Source organism: Pseudocercospora fijiensis, assembly GCF_000340215.1.
Source record: "Pseudocercospora fijiensis CIRAD86 unplaced genomic scaffold MYCFIscaffold_8, whole genome shotgun sequence".
Classification (NCBI taxonomy): domain Eukaryota; kingdom Fungi; phylum Ascomycota; class Dothideomycetes; order Mycosphaerellales; family Mycosphaerellaceae; genus Pseudocercospora; species Pseudocercospora fijiensis.
Genome location: NW_006921539.1, coordinates 3,841,579 through 3,863,810, shown reverse-complemented (window position 1 = coordinate 3,863,810; position 22,232 = coordinate 3,841,579). Strand labels below are relative to the sequence as shown.

The following is a 22,232-nucleotide window of genomic DNA, read 5'->3' as shown; positions in this document are numbered from 1 at the left end:
CAACAGAAACGACATCAGTATGCGTTTCAGGGTATCTACGCATTACATTAGCAACAAATCAAAGTTGTGGTGCTAAAAAGTTTGCCCTTCTCCCAGATATATGCATGCTCTTGAACGTGAATTGGTTATCAACCCCCAACGCCGACGCATCATACTCCGCGAAAACCATATGTTTTCAAGCAATTGGCGTGACTTGTGCTCCATTAGATCGTACCATATGCCCATGCAGATATTCCTGGCTGATCTAAACGCCATGTCCCATATGTCCAAAACTCTTCAATCCTTTCCCGCACCTGAATCCTATTTCGTCAAAAAAGGTTCGCATCTTGCTCTTGCATGATTGTGATCATGCCTTCTTAGGCAAATTGGGAGTCGAGCGCATCCGGAATGCTTTATCTATTTCTAAGTCAGTACATCTCTTCGCAGTGGTCGCTGTTTGAGAAGTGGCCGGCAGCCTACCTTTATTTCGCACTTTGTATACCAGTTCGACGACAACATCAATCTCATTAACAGCAGCACCATTAAAGTTCTTCCTAACCGCCAATGCCAAGTTCTCTTTCGAGATCCGCCTCTTCTCCTTCTTCCGCGCCATAGTCGGGCTCTGTCTGCCAATGCCAGGATTCGTGAGAATTGCTTGTCGGTAAGGGGTTGAGAATGCTGGAGGTGTCTGAATATTGTGCGCTACGCGATATTGATTTAAGAGGGATAGGGGCGCGGATTGCCATGCCATCTGGAGAGATCATATTAGCGAGATGGGTGAATTGGGTGGTGTCGCAGGCTTCACCCACTCCCGTCTCCTGTTTATGAAGTGCAAGGGCATTGTCGTCGTTTGTGATTTTGACCACTTCTCTCAAGCTGGAAATGCCGTTTTGCTGGGCAGCACCATTATTCTTCTTTGCATTTCGTGCGTGGGCTGCAGCAGCTATCTGCCGTTCTCGTATGGTTTGCGCGTCTGCACGCGCGTCGGACGACTTCGCGGGTGGCATTTCGATTGATTGGGTTGGAATTTATCGGTTTTCTTTGCACAGTGTGTATCATGAGCTCTTGTTGAGGATACATACAGCATTGCGAAGTGCTGGACCAAAGAGTGCGTGTGCTGGCCTAGAGAATCGTGAGAGATTGCCCACCGTCTTTTCTCCTCAGACACCACCTCCCAGCTCGGCTTCAAATCTCAGGGATCGACGTCACCAGACCCTGCGCGCCGGCCGGCTCGGTTCGGTGCGATCCTTCTCTTTTGCTTTGGTTCCTGGCTTCCAACTCCAACTCCACCGTGAAAGCAGACTTCGAGCGATAAGATTGTTTTTGTTTCAGTGGCTAATTACACGGCTTACAGCAAACATTTCCACCTTTCTATAACCACCACAGAAGAGCTACCCGACACCGGCAGCTCGTTGAAGGAGTCGAACCCTTATACTGTCGCTCACTCTGTATACTGCCTCAAAGCAGACTTCACCTTCTTCACTCTTTACGCATCAATAATGAGTACGAATAGATTGCACCCCGTGGCATAGCAGTAACTTCAAGTCGCGATATGAGACAGCGACTCGGCTGCCGGCGACACCGACCGACACGCCTACGAAGCTATGTTTCAATACTTTCTGAGGTTGAAACTGCAAGACAGGACTTCTTTCTGAATTTTTCAGTAGATCTCGAAAAAATGATATTGAGCGTAGCACTTTGATGAAGATCTCTTTGGAGCAGACATTTTACTGTCAGTGTCACGATTATCTTGTGGCCGACTCACATGCAACTAGTCGCATCGGTCTTGCTCATGCTCCCTCTATCCAGATAGAGCCAAGGCTGAAAGATGATCAGACGGGAGCATGCGGTCGACCATCGATACTCATTGTTAATTACTATTTGAAATCTAGGCTCAGCATGTGACGCGACTCAGCATGTGACACGACTCAGCATGTGACACGATGAATCTACTTCACTCAACGAGCATGTCAGCTTAGGACATTACATGGACTCACATCCGTCGAACTTGCATGTGAAATGGTCTGTGCACAAGCTGTCGTGCTTCTTAAGCTCTTGGATTGCAGCGGTCTCTACTACAATCTACAACATCAACCTTCAACAAAGCATTGCCACTCAGCTAACTGCCATAACCACTCAACACTACATCCATCTGATTGATCATCGATACTACCTACTGCTACCAAAGCAGGCTGTTCTACAAACTCGATATTGCTTCAGCGCTCGGTACAAGGCTTGATCTATCTCCGCTACATTGCCTTCAGTTGGTGTCGCATCGAAGTTCAAGTACTTGACACTCCGCACGACCTTCACTTCAACGCTTCGAGGTCGGAAATTGACTCTTCGCTCAACCGCAAGTCTTCCATATCTTGGTACGTCTTCACATGCTTGAAGCTCATCATTGTTGCTCACATTAGTTCAGCCTGCAACATCCCTCACTTTTGAAACATCGACCTTCCTCAACTGCCACTTACAATCCAACACCTTTCCGCCATCAACCATGGGCTATAATCAGCCGATCACTAACTGGAACTTCAACGCCGATCACGAAGCGGCAGACCAGAGCCGTGGCGATCATCAGCAACAATCCGCGACCCACCTCGATCCGTCCCTGCCCTTGTTCCAGCCTGGCGGAATGGACCTCCAGCGCTATCAGGCGCCGCCACCACAACCGGTCTCCAATCTGTCCATGATTGATATGCAGCACCGCTTTGTCGAGATGAGCGTCTCTCATACAAGCGACTTCGTCAAACTCAGCCGCCAGCAAGCGCAGACCGCACAAGACGCTGAAAAAACGCGGGAGACCTGTCGCAACGATCTTCAGTACCTGCATCGCAAGGTCACAGAACTCGAGAAGAAGATTTCGGATTCGCAAGTTCAGACGCTTCGCACGGACGAGGACTACAGTCCACCGCAAGAAATATTGGACCAGTTCAGTAAGAAGGGTATCGCCGAGGCGTACCTGACTGAAGCAGAGGAGATGAGCGCGGTCGTCGAGAAGCTCCACGAGCAGGCCGAAGCATTGCATCCTGGTATCTTGTCGCACAGCTCCTCAGCTCTCAAGATGCTCGAAGCGCCTCCTGCATCTGAGGTCGGTGCAAATCCTCCAGCTACCTACGCATGCTGCCAGATTGAATGGCCGAACTTGCTTGCGCTTCTGAAGCATGTTGACTCAGAGCATAAGGAGCACGATGGTGCTCATGCGAGTCCAGTTCGAGGACGTTCAGGAACCGCTCGATCTCGCGCGATCGCGATCAAGGCTCCAGAGTCTAGCCGACCAGCTCAGCAGCTGCCAGTCACGAATGAGGCGGACTCCAAGAAGTCAGCCCAAATCCCAGCACCCTGGCAGCCTTATGCCATCAGCAGTCTGCCGCCACTTCCAGGAAGCATTCCTGCCCACGAGCAGACCTTCTCCTTCTCCTTTCTGCAGGACCTCTTCGGCGGCAAGGTCTGGTCGCCAGGTTTCTACTACGTCTCAAGCGAGCAATGTTATCTTCCTTCCAAAGCATACTGGATTCTTGAGACCGAGAACGAGCCGTTCCTCCCCACTGCACCAGGACAGCATGGCGCCAAACTCACTGCTTTCTTCAACGAGACACTTGTTGACGAAGGCATGGGACCAGGCGTGGAAAATTACCAGAACACACCTGTCTTCATCCGCCAGCAAGGAGAGAGTGGATATCGATACTTCGGCATGTACAGCCAGCCGCGGTATTCTGATAAGCTCAGCCACGACACGATGATGCAGCATGTGCCCGAGAAGGTTCGTCTCGCCTTGGCTGAACAGCTTGCGGAGAGTGGTCGACCAGCATGGGTCACTCAAGCGTTGAGGAAAGCCATGTTCCCACGTCCAGAGTATGATGGTCGTATTCCAACTGACTCCGCCTGCAACACTCCGGGAACCACAGAAGAAGCGTCGACTTCTACAGCTGCTGCCCTGGAGCGAGGTGTGCGTAAGGACCTCGAAGCATATGCAGAGGACCTGAAGACTTGGGAGAAGCAGTCGCGCATGAAGGTCAAGATGCTCACCAAGGAGACCATCATGGATGCGTTCCAGAAAGAGGACACAGCCGAGACTCCAGGTCTGCGTCTCTGGTGGGAATACTTTCAGTGTGTTGAATACGACTCCGGGTTCTACAAGATGCTGGTCGACCTGAGCGAGCTCCAAGGTGCTACGACTTCGAAGAAGAGCAATTCTCGTCGTCCGCCGACTCCACGTTTTTACGATGATGCTTCGACAGACATCAAGATGGGCAATGCTTCCCTGACCAAGAAGGGAAAGGTTGTTAGGACGAATCAGGAGGATGTAGAGGCAGCAGCTGCCACGCCTTCCCCGACTCCAGCAACTGCGGCCTGGTCTCCAGTCCCAGAGCCAATTGTCGCTCAAGTTGCAGAGCCAATCGTCGCTCCAATCCCAATCAAGCCAACTGCACGAAAGCCCATCACAAGCAAGAAGCCCTACGCCGATTTTCCCAAGGGTGTCCATTCCGAAGACCTGAAGCCCATGATCTGGGCCTCTCCATCTTGGTCCGATTCTCCACCACCGCCGACTGCTCCAACTCCCGCACCAACCCAGGAAGCAAAGAAGCCCGCCCCATCGACTGAAGCACCACCTCAAGCAGCGAAGAAGCCCACTTCCCTCCCACCCCACCTTCGCAACAAAGCTTCAACTCCCGCACCATCGACTCAAGCGCCAGCGCCACCTCAGGAAGCGAAGAAGCCCACTACCCTCCCACCTCATCTTCGCAACAAGGCCCCAACAAGCGAGCCTAACAAATCCAACCCCTTTTCCGGTGACCTTGCAGCCGCGAAATCCTTCCAGGAATCCGCTACTCCCGCTCAAGGAAAATCTTCTCGTGGCGGTAGCGGTGGTAGAAATGGCAAGTAGTAGCCTCTTCCTCAGCCTCAGCCTCAGCCTCAGGTATGTGTTTTTCCCTCGAAGCTAACGAGTATGAGGAGTCCATATAGCTGACACGAAGAACCAGAACCAGAAGCAGAAATTGAAGAAATTGGAGAAGATCTGTGATGATTTAATCGAATCTCTCAACCGAGCGAACAAGGGAAATGGATGGGAGAAAATTTTCGAAGATTTTAAGGAGAGCTGATGAGGAATTTGGAAAACTTGAGGACTTTGGAGAATGGGAAGAAGGGAATCTTGCTGCTTTTAGAACGAAGAAGAAAAGTAAAGGTGAAGGGCAAAGGAAGGGAAAGGGAAAGGGAAAGGGAAAGGGACGATTTGATATATGATTTTTTTTTGATTTTTGATTCTTGCGGGTGGATGTCTTTTTCTCTTCTGGATTTGCTCGTTGAGCATGCATGCTTGTATTATATCATCTCAGACCTGACCTGACCAAGAAAAGTATATGCAGCTCTTGCTCGAAACTCCGTTACCCCCAATCTCTTCTCCTGTTTGGTTGATTCCATTCGGCGCCTTGAAAACTCCTTTCGTCATGCATGGCACAGGCCCTAAATGCTGTATAAAAAGTCTCATCTATTAAACGTCTGTTCGTTCCGTCTTCCTGTCGATTTTGATGCAGATGCGATGCGATGTGATGCGCGCTCCTTTTCACAATCTCAATCCCAACCTTCTCGGTCCAAAGTATAGTAGTCCACCAATTCCCGTGAATGTCAATCCAATCCACCATAATCGGTCGGCATTTATCCTCTGCACCATGTCGCTACCTCCGATCATTCCTTGCTCGTACTTAGCTTTCCAGTTCAGAGGGACTTCGGGATAGTCCAGCCCACGCTTGACCTTGGCTTTCGAGGTAGGCGTCGAGCCTGCTGCTGCGATGCCGGTGTTTGTGGGATTCAGCGTCGTGGTGGGGAGCATCTCAGGCGGTGACTTGACGAGGTATAGTGGCTGCATCGGCGTGCCGTCGAATTCGAAAAGGTTCAGTCGTGGGATTTTGTGGTAAGCATCTGTGACGACTTCGTAGTTCTGAGAGGAAATAAGTCAGCCAATCTGCCTCGTATGGTGCGTCCAGGACACCCTCACCCTGAACAACTCGCTTTGATTGTATCGCGTGTAAATCGCTTTGTCGTAATCGCACGGTTTACTCAGTAATTGCCTCCCATCCACTGCAATCGGTTCCGTTGTGATACTACCGTTGGCGTTGTATGTCCATGTCCCGTGCTGCCACTGCATGATCGCTGAAGGACATTTCGGGTTTGTTGGGTTTGCGATAGCGCGGTAGTAGGCTTCTTCGAAGTATCCGTCTGCTGTGAAGGAGTATGAGATTCCTGTTCGTTCGGGTTCGATGAATTTGTCGTTGAGCGGGTCGTAGAAGCCCTGCACAGCGGATTAGTATGCCATATCTCTTGAAAGAGACACTGCGACACGCACTGGTCCGGTCAAGGTCTTATTCGACTTTGTGCTCCATGTGCCTGTGAGATCTGTGGCTCCTCCTATCGCCCGACTCGACGCTACCAGGCCCACGCCCACTGCCAGGGAGTGATAGAGCAGCATGTCTATCTTCTATGCGTATGCGAGTTGGTGCGATCGGTATAGTGGTGTATGCGCGCTCGGTTGGAATTGAAAGCGAATGTGGTTGTTGGTGTTGGCACAGACAATGCAACGCCGCGCCGCCCAGGTCGTCGTATTCGCGGATCCTGTCCCTGGAAGTCGCAAGTGATTCTCTTGGCGCGTTTCCAACACGCCAACGCAGCTACCACCGAACCGAACCTTGGAAACTCTATCCTGCCAGCGACTGCGACTTCACCCGCATTGGTATTCGTGGCTGGGATTGATATTGTATAGACATGACCAAGAATATATCGTCGTTGATGTCATTACTATGCGAAATGCATGTCGATTGCATCTACCGCTTATGCGACCTGTTTCATGTTCATCATCAAGAGCGCCACTGAGCGAGTACTTAATGCTTCGCGGAAAAGAAGCAGCAGTATTGTGCTCTTTACACCGCAACATGGCTACAGATGCAAAGAAGACCCTTCGTTCGGACATCAAGCAGAAATTGGCGGCATTGAGTGAGCAGGATGTTTTGGCACAGTCACGAAAGGCACAGAATGTGATATTGGCTTTGCCAGAGTACCGGAAAGCGAAAAGGGTTGGCATTTACTTGTCTATGCCAAAGAATGAAGCGCAAACATCAGGACTCGTGCCGGATTCGTTGTGGACTGGCAAAGAGGTTTTCGTGCCGTACATCTATTCTGTAGGCACGGAGAAGCCGAAGACCAAGGTCATGGATATGCTGCGACTTGATGGGCTCGAGGACTATGGCCAGCTGGAAAGCGATAGTTGGGGCATTCCTACTTTGCCGAAGGAGGGCCTGGATGAGAGACAGAATGCGATGGGCTTTAAAGGTCGGTCCGTGACGGATGATGGTACGAATACGGAATCCGACAGTCCTTCTTCTGGCGGTCTTGATCTCATCGTTGTGCCTGGTGTTGCATTCGACTCGGAAATGAATCGGATGGGTCATGGTGCTGGTTTTTATGACAAGTTCTTGACTCGATTCACGGGAAATGGCAAGAGGAAAAAGCCATATCTTGGTGAGTGCTTTCTTCGCTTTCATGTCCATCTGTCATTCAGACGGCTGACAAAAGTGCTTCTAGTCGGATTATGTCTCGCGGAGCAAATCTTGCCAATGGGCAGACTCATGATGGAGGAGTGGGACTGGAAGGTGGACGCGGTCGCGTGTGGAGATGGCACATTGCTGACGCCAAATACCCAATGAGCTTTTTATTCGTTACATGCTAATACAAAGGTGGGCGACTCACTATTGGTGCATCCCTTCCCTCCGCGTGAGGCTCTTCTCTCGTCCAGTGTTCAAAGGATCTTCCTCGATCCTGCCTGGTCCATGAAGATAGCTTCACGTTTCGTTCTCAAGCGAAGCAGCTACGCTATAGCTTCGTCTAGTGTGGTGGATGTGATGATCGTCAAATATAACGGTGCGTTGCGCGATCACGACAAGCTCTGAATCAGACACACGTTGTCGCCCTTGAGCAGTATTTGTCCTGTATGAAATGGTCAGCATTGCCCGTCTCTACGTTTTGTTTCATATTCCTACCAACTTCTCTCCTCTGATCCTTGACGTCCTCTTCAGTCTCTCCCTTCCCTGGCTGCTTCACCTCCACGGCATCGTCGATCACTAGATTCATGAACTCGTCAAAGCCTCTGATCTTGCCCTCAATTCTGATTCCCAGCTGTTCGTAGAGCCAGATCTGAACCGTGCTGTGTTGCTGAAGGAGCTTGAAGATGAAGTTGATGGGAGGGAGCAGAACTTTGCGCTGACCGCCGCCGCCTCGTCTGTCGGCCATGGTGAGAAGTGGTTATGCTTCTAAGATGTGAATTTGAGGTTGGTGTCAGTCGCTGTTGGCGCGCTAGGTCGGCGAGCGCGGCTGTCAGAATGTCGCGTTTCCGATGTGTATGCAATCGTAGAAGTTGTGGGTGCCGATGCGTAGCTTTCCGAGTCCGTGAATGTTCTGAAGATGGTGGTGTATGAATGGTCGCCTTTCTTCTGCGCGGCTGCAAGTTCCTAGCCAAAATAAAGTTTGTAGCGCAAGTGCCGCCGCAGAGCAACACTGTGGGGTCCAAGTAGAAGGCATTATTTTGTTTGAACCACACCCATCCATACAACTCTGCAACACCACCACCAGCTACCCCGAACTGCTTTTGTTCTTATCCAAGAGACCGCCATTGCCACCAAATCTGCGATGATCAATCGAGACTCGCATTCGAAAGACGATCGCTAAACATCCAACTAAATTGGCCGACTGCGGCTCTGCCCTCACATACGAACTGTACAGAGCGACAACATGGCAACGGCGGCCACCACGAACGGCAATGGCGCGGCCTTTGCACCTGTTCTTTCGGCACTCGCGACCATGTCTAGTAACGTGGATCGCTCCTCAAAGACGCAGGCGCATACGTACTTGGAGTCATTTCAGAAGTCACAGGAGGCATGGACCTCCACCTTTGCCATGCTGCAAGCCTCCGACGCAAGCGATGAGGCCAAGCTATTTGCAGCAACTACGTTGAAGGGAAAGGTATGGTAAGAGCAGAGAGAAGGAAGGGGCGAAGGGATATTGACATGGACAATAGATCATCTTCGACTTTCACCAAATACCCCGAGAGTCATGGCCTCAGCTGAGAGATACCTTGCTCCAAGCCGTTGCTCAATACGCGAAAGGCCCGAAGCCAATACGAACGCAGCTCTGCGTGTGCCTAGCAAATTTGGCTATCCTTATGCTGGACTGGAAGGATGTTTTGCAGACAGTGGTCTCGACGCTCGGCAGTGATGCAGCAGGTATTTCATGTGTCTTGGAATTCTTGCACGTCCTGCCAGAGGAAGTCACGGAGGGCCGCAAGATCAATTTGGCGGAGGATGAGCTACGGACACGGCAACAAGAATTACTGGAACAGAACGGGCAGCATGTTCTGCGACTCTTGGTCCAGTACGCACAGTCGTCGCCGGAGGCCGCAAAGAATCCGCAGCTCATGGAATGCATCACATCATGGATCCGCGAGGTGCCATTAAACGACATTGTCAACTCTCCGCTCATGGAAGTTGTTCAAACCGCTGCTCAATCCGACTCTGCCTTCGATGCCGCAGTGGAGACAATGTGCGCCATCTTCAAGGAGACTCGGGACATCGACGAGAACATGAACAACATCAAGGCCCTCTATCCGAGATTAGCAGCGCTTGCTCCCCGAATCAAGGCAAGTGCGGATGAAGAAGACTGGGAAACTTTTAAGGGCGTGACTCGCATCTTTGCTGAGGCAGGCGAGGCTTGGGTCATTTTGATCGCTCGAGAACCACAGCAGTTCCGTGATCTCGTGGTCGCAGTCCTCGAATGCTGCAGACAAGACAAGGAGCGAGAGGCTTTGAGCCAGACCTTCAACTTCTGGTACGAGCTGAAACAGTATATCACGCTGGAACGATACATGGAAGCACGTCTGCAAATGGTGGATCTCTACTCGCAGCTGGTGGATATAATGATCGTGCACCTGCAATATCCAGAGGGCGATGACTCAGATCTATTCGAAGGAGATCGAGAAGCCGAGGATCGCTTCCGCGAGTTCAGACACCAGTTGGGTGATGTTTTGAAAGACTGTTGCGAGGTCATTGGTGTGACGGAGTGCCTTCAAAAGAGCTATCAGCTTATCGAGAGCTGGGTGGGTCAATTCGGCGCACAAGCTCAGGCTGGACAGGTACCGCACTGGCAGAAACTGGAAGCTCCGCTATTCAGCATGCGAGCGATGGGTCGCCAGGTGCCACCAGATGAGAACATCATGTTGCCACGACTCATTCCGCTCATCGTTCAGATTCCTGACCAAGAGAAGGTCCGTTTTCAGGCTGTCATGGCTTTGGGACGATATACAGAATGGACTGCTCAACACCCGGACACACTTCAAGATCAGCTCAACTTCATCATGGCCGCTTTCTCGCACCAATCGAAAGAAGTCGTTCGGGCCGCGGCACTCAGCTTCAAATTCTTCTGCAACGACTGTGCCGACTTACTCAAGGAATACATGCCCCAAATTCAGCAGTTCTACGAAGCGAACCTCAACTCCCTGCCACCCACGAGCCAGGAAGAGACCACGGAAGGAGTGGCATCTGTGCTTGCCAGGCAGCCTCTTGAATCGCTCTATCAGTCTATGAAGCTGTGCTGCGACCCGATCGTCAAGCGGCTAATGGCCATGGCGCAAGCGGCAACCGAAAAGGAGCAAAAGTTGGCTATTGCCGACCACCTAAACCTCCTCACTATCTTTATACAGTGGGTCACGCCTTACGTGGAGCCCTCGAAGCCACATCCCGCCGTTCAGTACTGCCAGGAGATCTTTCCAATTCTGGCTACCATCTGCGAAAACTTCATCAACTTCGTGCCCATAGTCGAGCGGGTGTGCCGATGCTGGCGCTACATGGTCTTATCTTATCGAATCCACACCGCGCCACTCCTCAACCAGCTTGCAGACAAATTGGCCGCCGGCTTCACAGCAAGCAGACAGGGTTGTTTCCTGTGGGCGACCGACAGTATTGTGCGCGAATTCTCCGATGAGTCTGAGTAAGTAATATCTCCACCCCACCGCATTTGGTGACAGGTCATGCTAACATACCTCTAGTTACGTATCTCGGGAAACCACGGACCAAATCTACGCCTTCTACGAACAGCAGGCAACTGCATTCCTGCGCGCACTCAATGACCTCACTCCTGAAGATCTTCCTGATGTGATCGAGGACTTCTTCCGCATGTCGACAGATGTGCTCTTATACCACCCGACGAAGATTGTGGCTTCCAGCTTGATGCCGCATATCCTTTCCGCCGCCACGAATGCACTTTCTCTGCTGAAAGAGGAACCACTGATTGCAACGCTCCACTTCCTCCGCGACTTCCTTGCTTACGGCGGCGAGGACGCGCCATCTCCAACCTTCGACGCCAACGATGGCACCTACAGTCTCCGCTCAAACCCTCCCCAGGTGCAGCAGAGCGTGAAGGAGCTCGTTAAGTCGGAAGGCGAGCACCTCACTCAGCGTTGTCTTACTGGCATGATGTACACCTTCCCTCAAGACTGCTTCCCGGACGCTAGTGGTGTGTTGTTAGCACTCTTCCAGCTCATGCCACGCGAAGCTGCTCAGTGGATCGGCGAGACTGTAAGCCTTCTTCCACCGGGGAGCATTGCGCCACAAGAACTCGAGCGACTGTCGCGGAACATCCAGCAGCGGATCGAGAGCAAGGAAGTTCGGAAGATCAGAGGCATTTTGCAAGACTTTACCAACTCTTTCAGGCGACGGAATGTAGCTCCGCGCGAGGGCCTGGGACGATTGGACGCTACAAAGTTTAGATTTCCGGGTTAGATGGGCGAAGTAGAGGGCATCATGTTATGAGAGGATGAAGTCGAGGTTGAGCGTGGCGTGCGGAGTGTTAAGGATTGCTGCCGCGACGTCTGCGGTCGTCATGCAGAGTGGGTCAGGCAAATGCATTGGGTTGGTCAATGTAGCGAGCATTTTAGACGATGGAAAAGGGCATCTGGGGCCTAAAGTAGGAAGGATACCTTGAATTGTATGCTGTAGATTCTTCAAAGTAGAACCTTTGCTTCCGGCCCTCATCTTTCGATACGACGCTCCGGAGTTGGCAGCCATTGACCAGACGGTGATGTGAAATGAACGATCGGTCTCGGGCACCATTGAATCTCAAAATTACAATGAGAACAGGTGTCATTGAGAGGACACTTGCGGGCTCTCGCTCGTTAGCTTGACAGCCTATGTCCGAAAGGTTTTCGTTGCAGCTCCAGACGCACAACAGCATGCGACTCGATCTTCTCAAGGTCAGGCAGGACAGAGATTTACGTTCATCGATGCGCCCTTCGACAACGATCGTGGACACTTTGACAAATGATCGAACATCTTCATTCGCCACGTTCTGTGCCGCTCCCAGAGTCTCCCTCTCGCATCTCAATCGCCTTTCGTCGAGGCGCACCACCTCGCCGCAGAATCTTGACGTCGGTAATTTGCAGCGGCCGTGTCGTACACCAGCTTTCCGGACTATTGATACTTGCATCTTCCTCATGAACATCCTTGGCGTGCCTCCTCAGCTCATACAGGCCGTCATAGAATCGCCCCTCATCAACTGTAGAGTAAAGTGTATTATAGGTGCGATGAATCTTGATGGATGTTGGAAGAACTTAGCATGGAAGTCTTCGTTATTTACTTTGACGCTGCGCTCCATGACGACCTCTCAGCACCCGAGGTCTTGTCTCTGCGCATATGCGATGGTGAGAGTGTTGTTGATCAGCACGCGCGCGCCAGCACAACTTCACGTGAGTGGGGATTCACCTTTTCACAAAGCGATCGTTTCCACCACTTCGCTGATAGACACAAGTATCAGGCTGCTTGTCTCAAAGTCGCTCCTCAGATGAACACTAGCTGTGCTGTCGATCCACAATCCGCTTGAGAGTGTCAATGGTCTCTCCCACGGAGCTCCCGCCATTCGGCATTGGAAGAGTGGAGCTATGGGCAGGATACCTGTTCTCAGCCTACACACGTGATCTAACCAAAGACAACAAGCCACCGAAGACATTTTCTTTACGATATCAACATCCCCTGCAATTACAGTGTACGCCAAACATGCCCTCCTTCATTGCAGACTGTCTGCGATCTGAATCGACACTACCGCGTCCACGCCAATGCTAACCTGGCCATCAAAGTCAGCAATTCCCGTCATCACAGAACATGAGGACATTGAAGCCACTCTTCAAGTACGCACCTCATCCAGCGTGAAAATCAAATGCTCTCTCCCCGCCGCATACGAACTCCCATCATACACCACCAACCCCTGGAACACCAGTTTCTGCATACTTGGTAGAATTCCCAGCTGGTGCCACACCGCAGTAGCAAGTTCGGCGGTCGTCGTCTCCGGCCGCGCTTTCACAGACAAAGATTTGCCCGAAGGGGTTGCGAGCCAGAAATCGAAGTCTTCTTCGCGGGGGATGCTTGGATTCTCGAGCTCTGGGTCTTCGATTGGGAGGGTAGGTAAGAGATGATGGAATAAGACTAGCACGCAGCCGGGACCGATGCCGTAGTGCCTCAGCGTGGCATCTGGTTGATTGAGTCTGTAGCCTCTCCATACCAAGCGGTTCTGCTTGCTGGGTTCGCCACGCTGCTCGTCGAGTTTTGCTTCTAGTTCCGCCACGGTCATGTCGGAGCAAGTCTCGATCAGGTGCTGCGTGCCTTTGGGATCTACGACGGTGATGCAAAAGTCTTCGTAGAATGACACCCCGAGGCGGCTGTCAGTAGTGGAGTAGGTTGAAACAGTGGTGTGTGAGAGTTGCGTGGTGCCGGATGTTGATCTCGAGGCTGTCCTTGGTGCTGAACGAGAAGGCTGTGTGAAGTCATAATCCGCATCGAAGCCGTCGAGCAGGTAATCGTCTGGGAGGTCCTTGATCGCTTCGATTACGGCTGACGTGATGGTCGACAGCGTGAATTCCACTTCACCATCGATTCGTTCTAGGGCGTAGTCAATGCCACGAATGGCGATGGCTGAGTCGATGGGAATGGAAACATTGACATTGATAGACATTGCAGGGCGGTTGTGAGGAGAGTTTGCGGTCGGAGAAATTGTTGCGCAATGCCAGCCTTTTGAGTGTTGATCCGGACGATATCAAGTTGTCGGTTCGTTGTTGTGGCATCGCAACGGCGTACCAAATGCCATTTTCGTCGGTCTAGAGCGTCACATGCTGCGCTCTTGCGGTGAGGTCAGCTCGAGCGCGCAAAAGTGTGCACGCGAATAGTGACTGGTAGTCTGGATACATGCATTGACCCTCACCGTCCAGGTATTTACAGTACGAGACCTGTCGCGAGTGGCATGAATCTGGGAGAGCACGAATATCTGCGCCCTCTCGAGACATATATAGGGATAGACAAGATCTTGAGTGCTTGTACCGCGTGCTTCTCATAGATTTCCTTCCTATTTCGTACGAAGAATGTTAAAGCGGGAGTATATTAAAGTGCTACCGAACGGAAATATCTCGGGGACGCGGAAATATTTCGGTAATTAGATGAACGACATGTTCAGACTCTAGACTCTAGCTTTCCTTCTCTAACTAGGCGATACGATACGATACGATGCGTAACTTAGCTATAAATAGGAATTTTTCTTCTTCGGGCTTCTTCTGATCAGATATTTCTATCTATATGCCACAAAATCTCCATCCCATCCCATCCCTTTTGAAACTCCTGCAAATGATGTTTTCAGTTGGGCGAAAAAAAAACTTCAAACAACCTATCCCTCCCTAACACTGTTGTGATGGTTTCAACACACACTCATACACACACAAACAAACAAACACACACACACACACACACACACACACACACACACATTAGTCTTGCAAATGAAATGGCCTCGCCTCCCAAATTTCCCTGGTGCAGCTCGCTATTGAATCCAGACGTGCCTTCATGTAAGTCCCGAACATCGTATCCCGCAAAACGCTGCATCGTCTATGTTTTAGTCCTCTTGGGATCGCCGCCTTCCTGCTCGTCGGCACCACGTTTCCGCTCCTCATCTCGCCAACCTGACCCGTTGGGCGCGACAGGCGTCTGGAAGTTCAGGGGAGAGGGCAACATGTTACTATCACCAGTCCTTCCAAAACCCCATTCCGGATAGAACGTCGACGGCGAAGGCAGTAGATTATCACTCATGAACCTACTGGGTAATGCTGATATCGGTGTCTCGATGTTGCTATTGACCTCTCGATTCGCGGCGTGTGGATTCGTGCTCATGGGTGGTGCGGGTCTGGCGAAGGGATTCGGCGGTCCTTGGGCTCCAGCTGATAATAGTGCCGATGCGCTAGGAGATGGCGGAGGGAGGACGACACCGTGAGAGGGGCCTTGCTGACTGCCGCTTCCACTTCCAGTATTCCCAGTTGGCGCACTCGATTCGTCCCCTTGGCCAGACTCCGCTGTAGCTGCCTCATCTCCAGACTGCTCGCTAGGGATCTGCACTTTTAGTTTAGGCTTCGATTGACTTGCAGAGCGCTGAGGTGCTGGGATACTCGGCGTGCTGGCCGTTCGCTGTGGAGGCGGTGGTGATTTCGCTGCTGAAGCTGGCGGCGGTACTGATGGAGGCGGACGTGGCGAGAGACCATTCGTCGGAGTGCCATTTTGCCTCTGCAATGCTGCAACATCTATGGAAGCAGATCTTGGCTCTCCATCTTCAACCTTGATAAGAGGATCCGAGCGTGGCGCTTCTGCATGACTTTGTCCCCAATGCTGCGCCAACATTGATCTACTATCGTCAATTGGCGTGAATATGCTATGAGACTTGGCATGTGCTGGTAACGGTTTCGGCTGCGGCATGTGAGGGCTTGCAAACGGGTGTTGCGGCGGTTGCGGGGATGACGATGGACGTGCTTGCTGAAGATTCGGCGATTGATGTGGTTGAGGTTGACCAGGTGGTTGCAGATGCTCTTGAGATGGATGCCGTTGCATGTTGGGCAGAGGCGGCGGCTGTGGAGGATAGCTGGGTGGCATGGATGAGCGTCGCTGGTCTTGCATGTAGGCCTGCTGGATCTGCTGATGTGGGGCGGCTTGTGGAGGGTATGGTTGAGCGTATCCCGGTGGCGGTGGTGCTCCTGGAGGTGGTGGCCGTTGCTGTTGCATCTGAGCAGCTGCTTGTGGGTTGTAGAAGGGCGGATTGGGGGCGTAGGCATAGCTAGGCTGTTGCTGAGCTTGAGGTACTAGGTTAGAGCTGGTTCGGCGGATATGCTGCTGTGCTGGATGTTGTGCGTTTCTCGAAGACGGTCTTGACATTCCTGGCGGGAGAGGCGATGGACCGCGCTGAAATTGCGGCATCTGGCCATTGTGCATGGGCGGCGAGGCGTGAGGTGTTCCGTGGCGTACATGTTGAAAGCCAGGGTGATTTGCCATGCCGGGTTGTGGGTGTCCCATCATCGCGTGATCGGGCTGCGGTGTCCCTCGATGCTCTTCTCCACCCACATCGTCTCCGCCGTCTTCATCGTCATCGTCATCGCCTCCTCCGCCCTTGTCTGCGAAGTCCTGAGGTCCCTTGTGCTCGTGCGCGCCGCCATACTGCATGCGATTAGCATATGCTTTCCTGCCCATTCTCGTGCATGGCAATGCCTACATATTGGAACCTGCCGACAATCTCGTTGATATCGGAGGACGAGTACTCGTAGAGCTTCTTGTTGTGCCCGAAAATAATGACGGCGACATCGACGGAGCAGAGCACGGAGAGCTCGTGGGCCTTCTTGAACAGACCGCCTTTGCGCTTGAGGAAGGTGACGCTGCGGTTGCGATCGTCGCGGACTAGGCGGCAAGCATTGTCAGAGGGGTGTCTTGTGGTGGGAGGGGGAGGGTGTGGGAGGTGCGTGAGTGCGTGGACTTACTCGGCTTAATCTCGATCTTACGGCGTCCCATGGTGTGCAATTGGATATGGGCGGGCGTTTGCTACCAGGCGCTGCGCATAGAGTGGACGGGACGGTACTAGCAGATGGCCGTTTTGGTGACGATTACTATCCGCGAGGCCTGGGGCCTGGGTGCTGGGATGGAACTGGCGCTGGCGCTGGCGCTGGCGCTGGCGCTGTCCGCCGACCGGCGATGCAATGCGAGACGCGAGGGGAGGCGAGGCTGAACGGCAGCACGTTCTGTGAATGCTGTAATGCTGTACTCAGCGCGCGTGGCATGCGCCGCAGCGTCGGGGCTTGCTCGTGTTAGAGCGGAGGTGTGCTGACGGTATACGCGCTGCCGTGCTGTCGTGCTCTCGGCGCGGCGCACGATCTTTAGATGACGCGAAGTTCGAAGTCGAGATGGCTGGGCGTCTAAAATTAGGAGGTCCGAGGAGCGACGTGCTGTTTAGGCGACTTAACCTTAACTGACCTCACCCTCTCCCCGTCACCCCCTCTCCCCCTTCACTGCCCGTTCTGTTGGGTTGGTTGGTTTGCTGACGCACGTGTGCACAATAATAATCCGCAGCTTTGTCCCCTGATGCCAAGCAGACTGCAGTGACCAGTCCTCCTAAATAGAATATCATGCAGTGGGCAAGGCCACTTGACTTCGCTGCACGCCTGAACTCCGCGCTCACCGCTTGCATAGCGAGTTCATCCTGTGCTGAAAGTCACCTCGCAGAGCTCTGCAGCAGTGCTCCCACAGGCAAAATGCAGGCCTATCCACGGATAGATGGATCGGATCAGGCCGGCTCCTACAACACAGATGAGAATGCTGCAACAATAATGCTCTGGAAAGAAGCCGACAGGACAAAGACGACCAGGGCAACGTAGAAGTTAGAACAGCTTGTGCTTGTGGATGGGCGGAGCCTCAACTTTATCTATCACATCACGCGCCACCGTGTTGGAAGATCATCGACATGTTGCTGTTTTGGTCTGACTATGGCATGTCCTCCTTGGGTATCCTGGAGCTGCATTGAGTTACGATGAAAGCTCCTCTAATAGATAGGTTGCTCTGTATGAAAGCAATTGCCCCATCAGTGGTTATAGAATGGTCGACGTGCGCGTCTGGCACCAGCCAGAAGTTCCCGAAAATAGATTTCGAGAAAGTCGGAAAGAGCCTCAAAGACGTACTTCGAGCTACGGCGTGTACAACACCACATCGCTGAACATTCTCTGTTTCTGGAATGGAGGTCAGTATTACCACTACTTGAATGTGTGAACAAGAGTGGGAAAGGATGTGAACAGAAGGACGGCGACGCGTGGCAAAGCCTTACCCCTTCTGCCGCTGATAGCCAGCCGTGCTGGAGCTCGACAAGTCAACATGCACGATGATGCGAATCTGCCATACAACGCCAAGCGCATGTAATAATAAACAGTCTCTCTCTCTTAAATTGGGTGGCCGCTGTTGCTCTTTAAACCTGTTTGCCCGCCTTTCAGAGTCTGTAATGCGAACATGCCTGAGCTCTTGAGGTTGTCGGAGAAATAGTCAATATTCAACTTAGTTACTCTCTTCAAGAGCCAGGAAGCAGGTTCAAGTCCCATGGCGGTTCGTATTCGGGAGTTGTATCCAGACTCTTTATCATAATAATAACTCTTTGCTGAACTCAACTCGATCACGCTCAACTTCCTCCATACACTTGCGGCAATCGATTGCAAATCAGGCGCGGTCCTGGAGTCGATGCTACACCGACACCGGCATCTCCCTGACATTTCGCAAATCGCGAAACACTTGGAAGCCATCGCAACGCTCCACGCATCGCCCGTAGATGTGGTCTCTCAGCTCGCGCGGCAAATCAAGAAGGAAATCCGTTGAGCTGCGCAGGGAGCTTGCTGATGCTGAGTGAAGCATGCAGACGTCGCAGTCCTTCGCTGCGTGCTAGAGTCGGGCAGGCAAAGTTTTGTATTCGAAAATGGCACTTACACTGACTTCCTATTCACCTAGAAACCATTGATTCGCTAATAGGTCCGTGCGTACACCTACGCAAGTCAAGCGCGATGATGTTCAGACTGAGCAAGATAGAGAAAGGCTTGCAAGAGCTTCATAGAGCACGCTCGGCTCGGCCTGCAGGATCATGGCAGCACAGTTGGCTAGAAACCATGAGACACCTGCTTCTCTTAACAATGAATTAGTCTCTTCGAGAGGACGAGAACTGAGGGGAGCAAGACAAATCGATGACCTAGCCTACCACAACCGCACAAAGAGTGTAGATACTATCTGACGAAGACGAGGCGATCCTTCTTGCCACCAGGATACTTTCAAACACCTCCAGAATTTTCAGTCTCAGGCTCGTTAGCATCATCGTCGTCAACATCCTCCCAGTCAGCATCATCATCGCCCTGGCTGGTATTGAGCATGGCACCTTCGCTTTGCATTCCAGCTGACCCCTCCCTCCGAGGAACACGAACATTTGCCTGGGCTGCAGAGTGCTTTACCTTCTTGGTGCGCGATTCTTCCGCTTCGGATTCGTCGCCTTCCTCGATTGCGCAAAGTGGTTTCACCTCAGCATGACTACGTTTTCGGTTGTTCTGCATCAAGTCTAAAATTTTCTTGGCAAGAGTGGTGTCGGAATGGGTGCTTATGGCTTGCTGAGGAGGAAGGATAGCTGGCGCAGGAATCGCACCGTCCGCGGGAAGATATCGCGGTTCAGCACGAGCAGGTTCGGCATTAGCTTGGGAAGCCATGCGCTCCCAGTCCAACGCGGGTAGCGGTGTTTCGCTCTCCTATAGATTCAACTCTTTCATGTGTCGGTTGGTCGTTTGATTGGGTTGAGGAGCGCTCCTTTGGAGACGTTGTCGTCGCTTCGAGGCCGGCCTTTGAGGCCAATAGTGATCGTGAAAGCCTTGTGCCCAGCCGAGCGGCAGCTTGTTGTGAATCGTGCTAGGGATACAACTAATCATCGGATTGACAACTATATAACTGTACTAAGAAGGATTAGGAGCCTGCTATAGAAACTGCAGTTAATATACCTATTATGTGTCCTTCCTCTTAGCATAGGTTAGCTAATGGTATTAGCTGACTAGTATATTACCTAACTGAACTACAATACTCCCCCTTAGGTAGAGATAATATGCTATTTAGATTAGATACTCTAAATCTAGGCTCAGAGCTTTACTTTATCTTCTAACTGCCTTTAGATGTTAGACTATATCTGCTTTATATATAGCTTTATATACTATACTACTTATACGTGCTTATATTACATTGTTTACTAATTAGTTTGCTTTAGAGTAATATCCTTAGTCGTGATTGTAGGGTTAGTAGGCGCCTATAAAAGATACTTGAACTTAACTAGATAACTTAAGCTTTTACAATCTACTCTTTAGTAATCCCCTAAGTACTAGTAGCCTCTACTAGAATTCAAATTCTTACTAAGACCTTTCAAGTCTAACAGCTAGCCGAGACTTTATTATAGCGATAATTCTTTACCCTAGCCTAGGGAGTATAGCGAGTAGTATAGGTAGTAGTAGCAGCGGCGGCGGTAGTAACGATCTAAACAAGAATCGGCACCCTTCGCGTTATAATAAGCTCTAGCTTATAGAGACTAGTAAGTATTGCTATTAGAGGTTCCCCTTTTCTAACAATTTGCTAACTAGGCGTAGTCCTTAAGGAAGTTTAGTTAACTATCGCGATTCTCTAGAGAATTATCTAGTACTTAACCAATATTAGTCCGGAGCAGACTCCGCCTTAGCTACGCAACGTTGATATTAGGCATTTTATTACGAGCTAGGATAATGCTCGGCTGTTTCTAAGTATGCCTCCGCGTCTGCGTAAGGCGGCTAAGGCATTCAATTTAGGCTTAAAATCGAATATTAACTACTTGCCTACCGCGCTTATATATGCGGCTACTGCTAGACGCATATATACTGGTAATAGCTAGTGCGGTCCTTATAAGCAGTTAAAGGGTCCGTACTTAGAGTATATAACTCTAAGTTATCGAATCAACGGTTAGGATATCGCTTTCCTAAAGGGCGCTTGCACTAACTGTACTAGCCTAAATTATTATAGTTAATACGAGTTCTCTAGTAAGTTGAATCTAGTCTTATGCATTTTTTAAAGCAAAAACACTAATCCTTTTATTAGGTTACGTCTCTCGGCTACGCTCTAATACGAATCGTTAGACGCCTATAGTACCTCTGCCGCCTCGTAATCCGGGGAGTAGAGTAGGCACTAATTAGCGTCGTCTACATATACTAGTCCCGTCTAGCATCGATTAGAGTACTCCTTAGGGCGCCTAGGCAGTAGCAAATTTGCTACTATAGCAAGCAAATGCTTATACCTAGGCTGCTGCTTAGGGACGTAGTCGTAGTCTAGATTCTAGGTTGTCTACTAGTCCTAGCTCGACTCGTAATTCTAGTAGTCCTTAGAGGGGTTTCTCTGATTACAAAGACAGTGATACTAAGATAGGTAGCTAATTAGGGAGATTCGGTTTTTTCTAGTAGATAGAGAGCTGTAATGTGTGTTTTCGATTTTAAAATAGGCTAGGCAGTCTAGATTAGTAAAAGCCTTACAGTATTAGAGAGTTTCTAACTCTTAAGGGCTAGGGTATTTCTTCCTACTTAGTCTCAATGTTGTTATAAAAGAAATTTTGCAGCTCAGACTATATAGTGCAGCTAGGCTGTTTCTAGAAATTAGAATGAAATTCAATAAGTATATAAAGCTTATTTTCTAATCCTACAAATAAGATTTTTCTTTCTAAAGGAGTAACTTAGGAGTTTGTCCTAGAGACGCTATATTATTAGAGAATTTTGTTTAGAGATTTAGGCTTAGTGAAACAGTCCGCTAGCTATTTGTTAGTAGTAACGAATTCGATACTAATCTTTCCCTAGGTATACTGTTCTTTATAGTAGTAGTTCCTAAGGGAAACGTACCTCGACCTCTTAGAATTTATATAGTCCTTAACAAGGGAAATAGCTAACTAGTTGTCTACCTAGACGTAAATCCTATTGACTTCTTCCCTAGTAAGTAGTTGAAGCTTAGTCATCAAATTTCGGAGCTAGCAGATTTCTCTATATGCTTCTATTAGAGCAATATACTCTGCTTTAGTGCTAGAGAGTACGACTTCCTTCTAGAGCTGTAATCTCTATATAATTGGAGTATTATTAAGAAGCATAAGGGCGCCTAATATTGATCTTAATAATAAAGGGTTACTAGCAAAGTCTGCGTTAGAGTATGCCTGAAATTCCAAAGTTTTCTTCTTTCTAAAGATAAGTCCTTTATTAACTATACTAGCAATGTACCTCTAGAGATGTTTAGCAGCTATAACATGCTTAGGTCCGGGATTCTAAAGGAACCTAGCAAGGTAGTTAACGGTATAGCTAATGT

The 22,232-nt window shown here is 50.5% G+C and overlaps 10 protein-coding genes across 10 annotated transcripts; 4 read left to right on the top strand and 6 right to left on the bottom strand.

Annotated features, from left to right (window-relative positions):
- Positions 1 to 460: 460 nt before the first annotated feature.
- Positions 461 to 730, bottom strand: MYCFIDRAFT_124978 (uncharacterized protein; the record flags this gene model as incomplete). Its single annotated transcript, XM_007932214.1, has 1 exon — positions 461 to 730. A coding segment is annotated over one exon (270 nt), but the record flags the coding sequence as incomplete, so codon positions are not given.
- A 2,313-nt stretch (positions 731 to 3,043) lies between these two features.
- MYCFIDRAFT_37595 (uncharacterized protein) lies at positions 3,044 to 4,135 on the top strand (the record flags this gene model as incomplete). The annotated part of the gene is made up of 1 exon (XM_007931494.1): positions 3,044 to 4,135. A coding segment is annotated over one exon (1,092 nt), but the record flags the coding sequence as incomplete, so codon positions are not given.
- A 1,089-nt stretch (positions 4,136 to 5,224) lies between these two features.
- Positions 5,225 to 6,539, bottom strand: MYCFIDRAFT_167560 (uncharacterized protein). Its single transcript, XM_007932213.1, has 3 exons — positions 6,326 to 6,539; positions 5,978 to 6,271; positions 5,225 to 5,920 (listed from the first exon to the last, which is right to left on the bottom strand). The coding sequence occupies exons 1-3, from the start codon at positions 6,446 to 6,448 to the stop codon at positions 5,546 to 5,548; spliced, it is 792 nt and encodes a 263-aa protein (XP_007930404.1). The 5' UTR covers positions 6,449 to 6,539; the 3' UTR covers positions 5,225 to 5,545.
- A 369-nt stretch (positions 6,540 to 6,908) lies between these two features.
- MYCFIDRAFT_37664 (uncharacterized protein) lies at positions 6,909 to 7,679 on the top strand (the record flags this gene model as incomplete). The annotated part of the gene is made up of 2 exons (XM_007931502.1): positions 6,909 to 7,494; positions 7,558 to 7,679. 2 exons carry the CDS (start codon positions 6,909 to 6,911, stop codon positions 7,677 to 7,679), a joined length of 708 nt encoding a protein of 235 aa, XP_007929693.1.
- Positions 7,680 to 7,906: 227 nt separating this feature from the next.
- MYCFIDRAFT_81234 (uncharacterized protein) lies at positions 7,907 to 8,262 on the bottom strand (the record flags this gene model as incomplete). Its single annotated transcript, XM_007932212.1, has 2 exons — positions 7,907 to 7,959; positions 8,013 to 8,262. 2 exons carry the CDS (start codon positions 8,260 to 8,262, stop codon positions 7,907 to 7,909), a joined length of 303 nt encoding a protein of 100 aa, XP_007930403.1.
- Positions 8,263 to 8,760: 498 nt separating this feature from the next.
- Positions 8,761 to 12,024, top strand: MYCFIDRAFT_156976 (uncharacterized protein; the record flags this gene model as incomplete). Its single annotated transcript, XM_007932211.1, has 3 exons — positions 8,761 to 8,991; positions 9,047 to 11,010; positions 11,069 to 12,024. The coding sequence occupies 3 exons, from the start codon at positions 8,761 to 8,763 to the stop codon at positions 11,799 to 11,801; spliced, it is 2,928 nt and encodes a 975-aa protein (XP_007930402.1). The 3' UTR covers positions 11,802 to 12,024.
- Positions 12,025 to 12,953: 929 nt separating this feature from the next.
- Positions 12,954 to 14,034, bottom strand: MYCFIDRAFT_87951 (uncharacterized protein). The gene is made up of 2 exons (XM_007932210.1): positions 13,210 to 14,034; positions 12,954 to 13,137 (listed from the first exon to the last, which is right to left on the bottom strand). Exons 1-2 carry the CDS (start codon positions 14,020 to 14,022, stop codon positions 13,081 to 13,083), a joined length of 870 nt encoding a protein of 289 aa, XP_007930401.1. The 5' UTR covers positions 14,023 to 14,034; the 3' UTR covers positions 12,954 to 13,080.
- Positions 14,035 to 14,520: 486 nt separating this feature from the next.
- Positions 14,521 to 17,221, bottom strand: MYCFIDRAFT_72135 (uncharacterized protein). The gene is made up of 4 exons (XM_007931617.1): positions 16,850 to 17,221; positions 16,588 to 16,769; positions 16,182 to 16,532; positions 14,521 to 15,908 (listed from the first exon to the last, which is right to left on the bottom strand). The coding sequence occupies exons 1-4, from the start codon at positions 16,878 to 16,880 to the stop codon at positions 14,943 to 14,945; spliced, it is 1,530 nt and encodes a 509-aa protein (XP_007929808.1). The 5' UTR covers positions 16,881 to 17,221; the 3' UTR covers positions 14,521 to 14,942.
- A 704-nt stretch (positions 17,222 to 17,925) lies between these two features.
- MYCFIDRAFT_178322 (uncharacterized protein) lies at positions 17,926 to 18,275 on the top strand (the record flags this gene model as incomplete). Its single annotated transcript, XM_007932209.1, has 4 exons — positions 17,926 to 17,946; positions 17,985 to 18,122; positions 18,155 to 18,168; positions 18,206 to 18,275. 4 exons carry the CDS (start codon positions 17,926 to 17,928, stop codon positions 18,273 to 18,275), a joined length of 243 nt encoding a protein of 80 aa, XP_007930400.1.
- A 67-nt stretch (positions 18,276 to 18,342) lies between these two features.
- On the bottom strand, positions 18,343 to 19,807 carry MYCFIDRAFT_178321 (uncharacterized protein; the record flags this gene model as incomplete). The annotated part of the gene is made up of 12 exons (XM_007932208.1): positions 18,343 to 18,373; positions 18,408 to 18,507; positions 18,534 to 18,612; positions 18,639 to 18,785; positions 18,833 to 18,839; positions 18,887 to 18,936; positions 18,960 to 18,997; positions 19,055 to 19,091; positions 19,130 to 19,147; positions 19,172 to 19,594; positions 19,644 to 19,771; positions 19,801 to 19,807. 12 exons carry the CDS (start codon positions 19,805 to 19,807, stop codon positions 18,343 to 18,345), a joined length of 1,065 nt encoding a protein of 354 aa, XP_007930399.1.
- Between the last annotated feature and the right edge of the window lie 2,425 nt (positions 19,808 to 22,232).

What these genes read in the sequence shown, in the direction of transcription:
- MYCFIDRAFT_167560 (XM_007932213.1), bottom strand. Translation starts at nt 6,448, where the DNA reads ATGCTGCTCTATCACTCCCTGGCAGTGGGCGTGGGCCTGGTAGCGTCG. An exon ending in ATAAGACCTTGACCGGACCA is followed by an intron (nt 6,272 to 6,325) that starts GTGCGTGTCGCA and finishes TCCGCTGTGCAG; the next exon opens with GGCTTCTACGACCCGCTCAA. An exon ending in ATCAAAGCGAGTTGTTCAGG is followed by an intron (nt 5,921 to 5,977) that starts GTGAGGGTGTCC and finishes ATTTCCTCTCAG; the next exon opens with AACTACGAAGTCGTCACAGA.
- MYCFIDRAFT_87951 (XM_007932210.1), bottom strand. Translation starts at nt 14,022, where the DNA reads ATGTCTATCAATGTCAATGTTTCCATTCCCATCGACTCAGCCATCGCC. An exon ending in TGATTTTCACGCTGGATGAG is followed by an intron (nt 13,138 to 13,209) that starts GTGCGTACTTGA and finishes TTTGATGGCCAG; the next exon opens with GTTAGCATTGGCGTGGACGC.
- MYCFIDRAFT_72135 (XM_007931617.1), bottom strand. Translation starts at nt 16,880, where the DNA reads ATGGGACGCCGTAAGATCGAGATTAAGCCGA. An exon ending in TAAGATCGAGATTAAGCCGA is followed by an intron (nt 16,770 to 16,849) that starts GTAAGTCCACGC and finishes CTTGCCGCCTAG; the next exon opens with TCCGCGACGATCGCAACCGC. An exon ending in TTGTCGGCAGGTTCCAATAT is followed by an intron (nt 16,533 to 16,587) that starts GTAGGCATTGCC and finishes AATCGCATGCAG; the next exon opens with TATGGCGGCGCGCACGAGCA.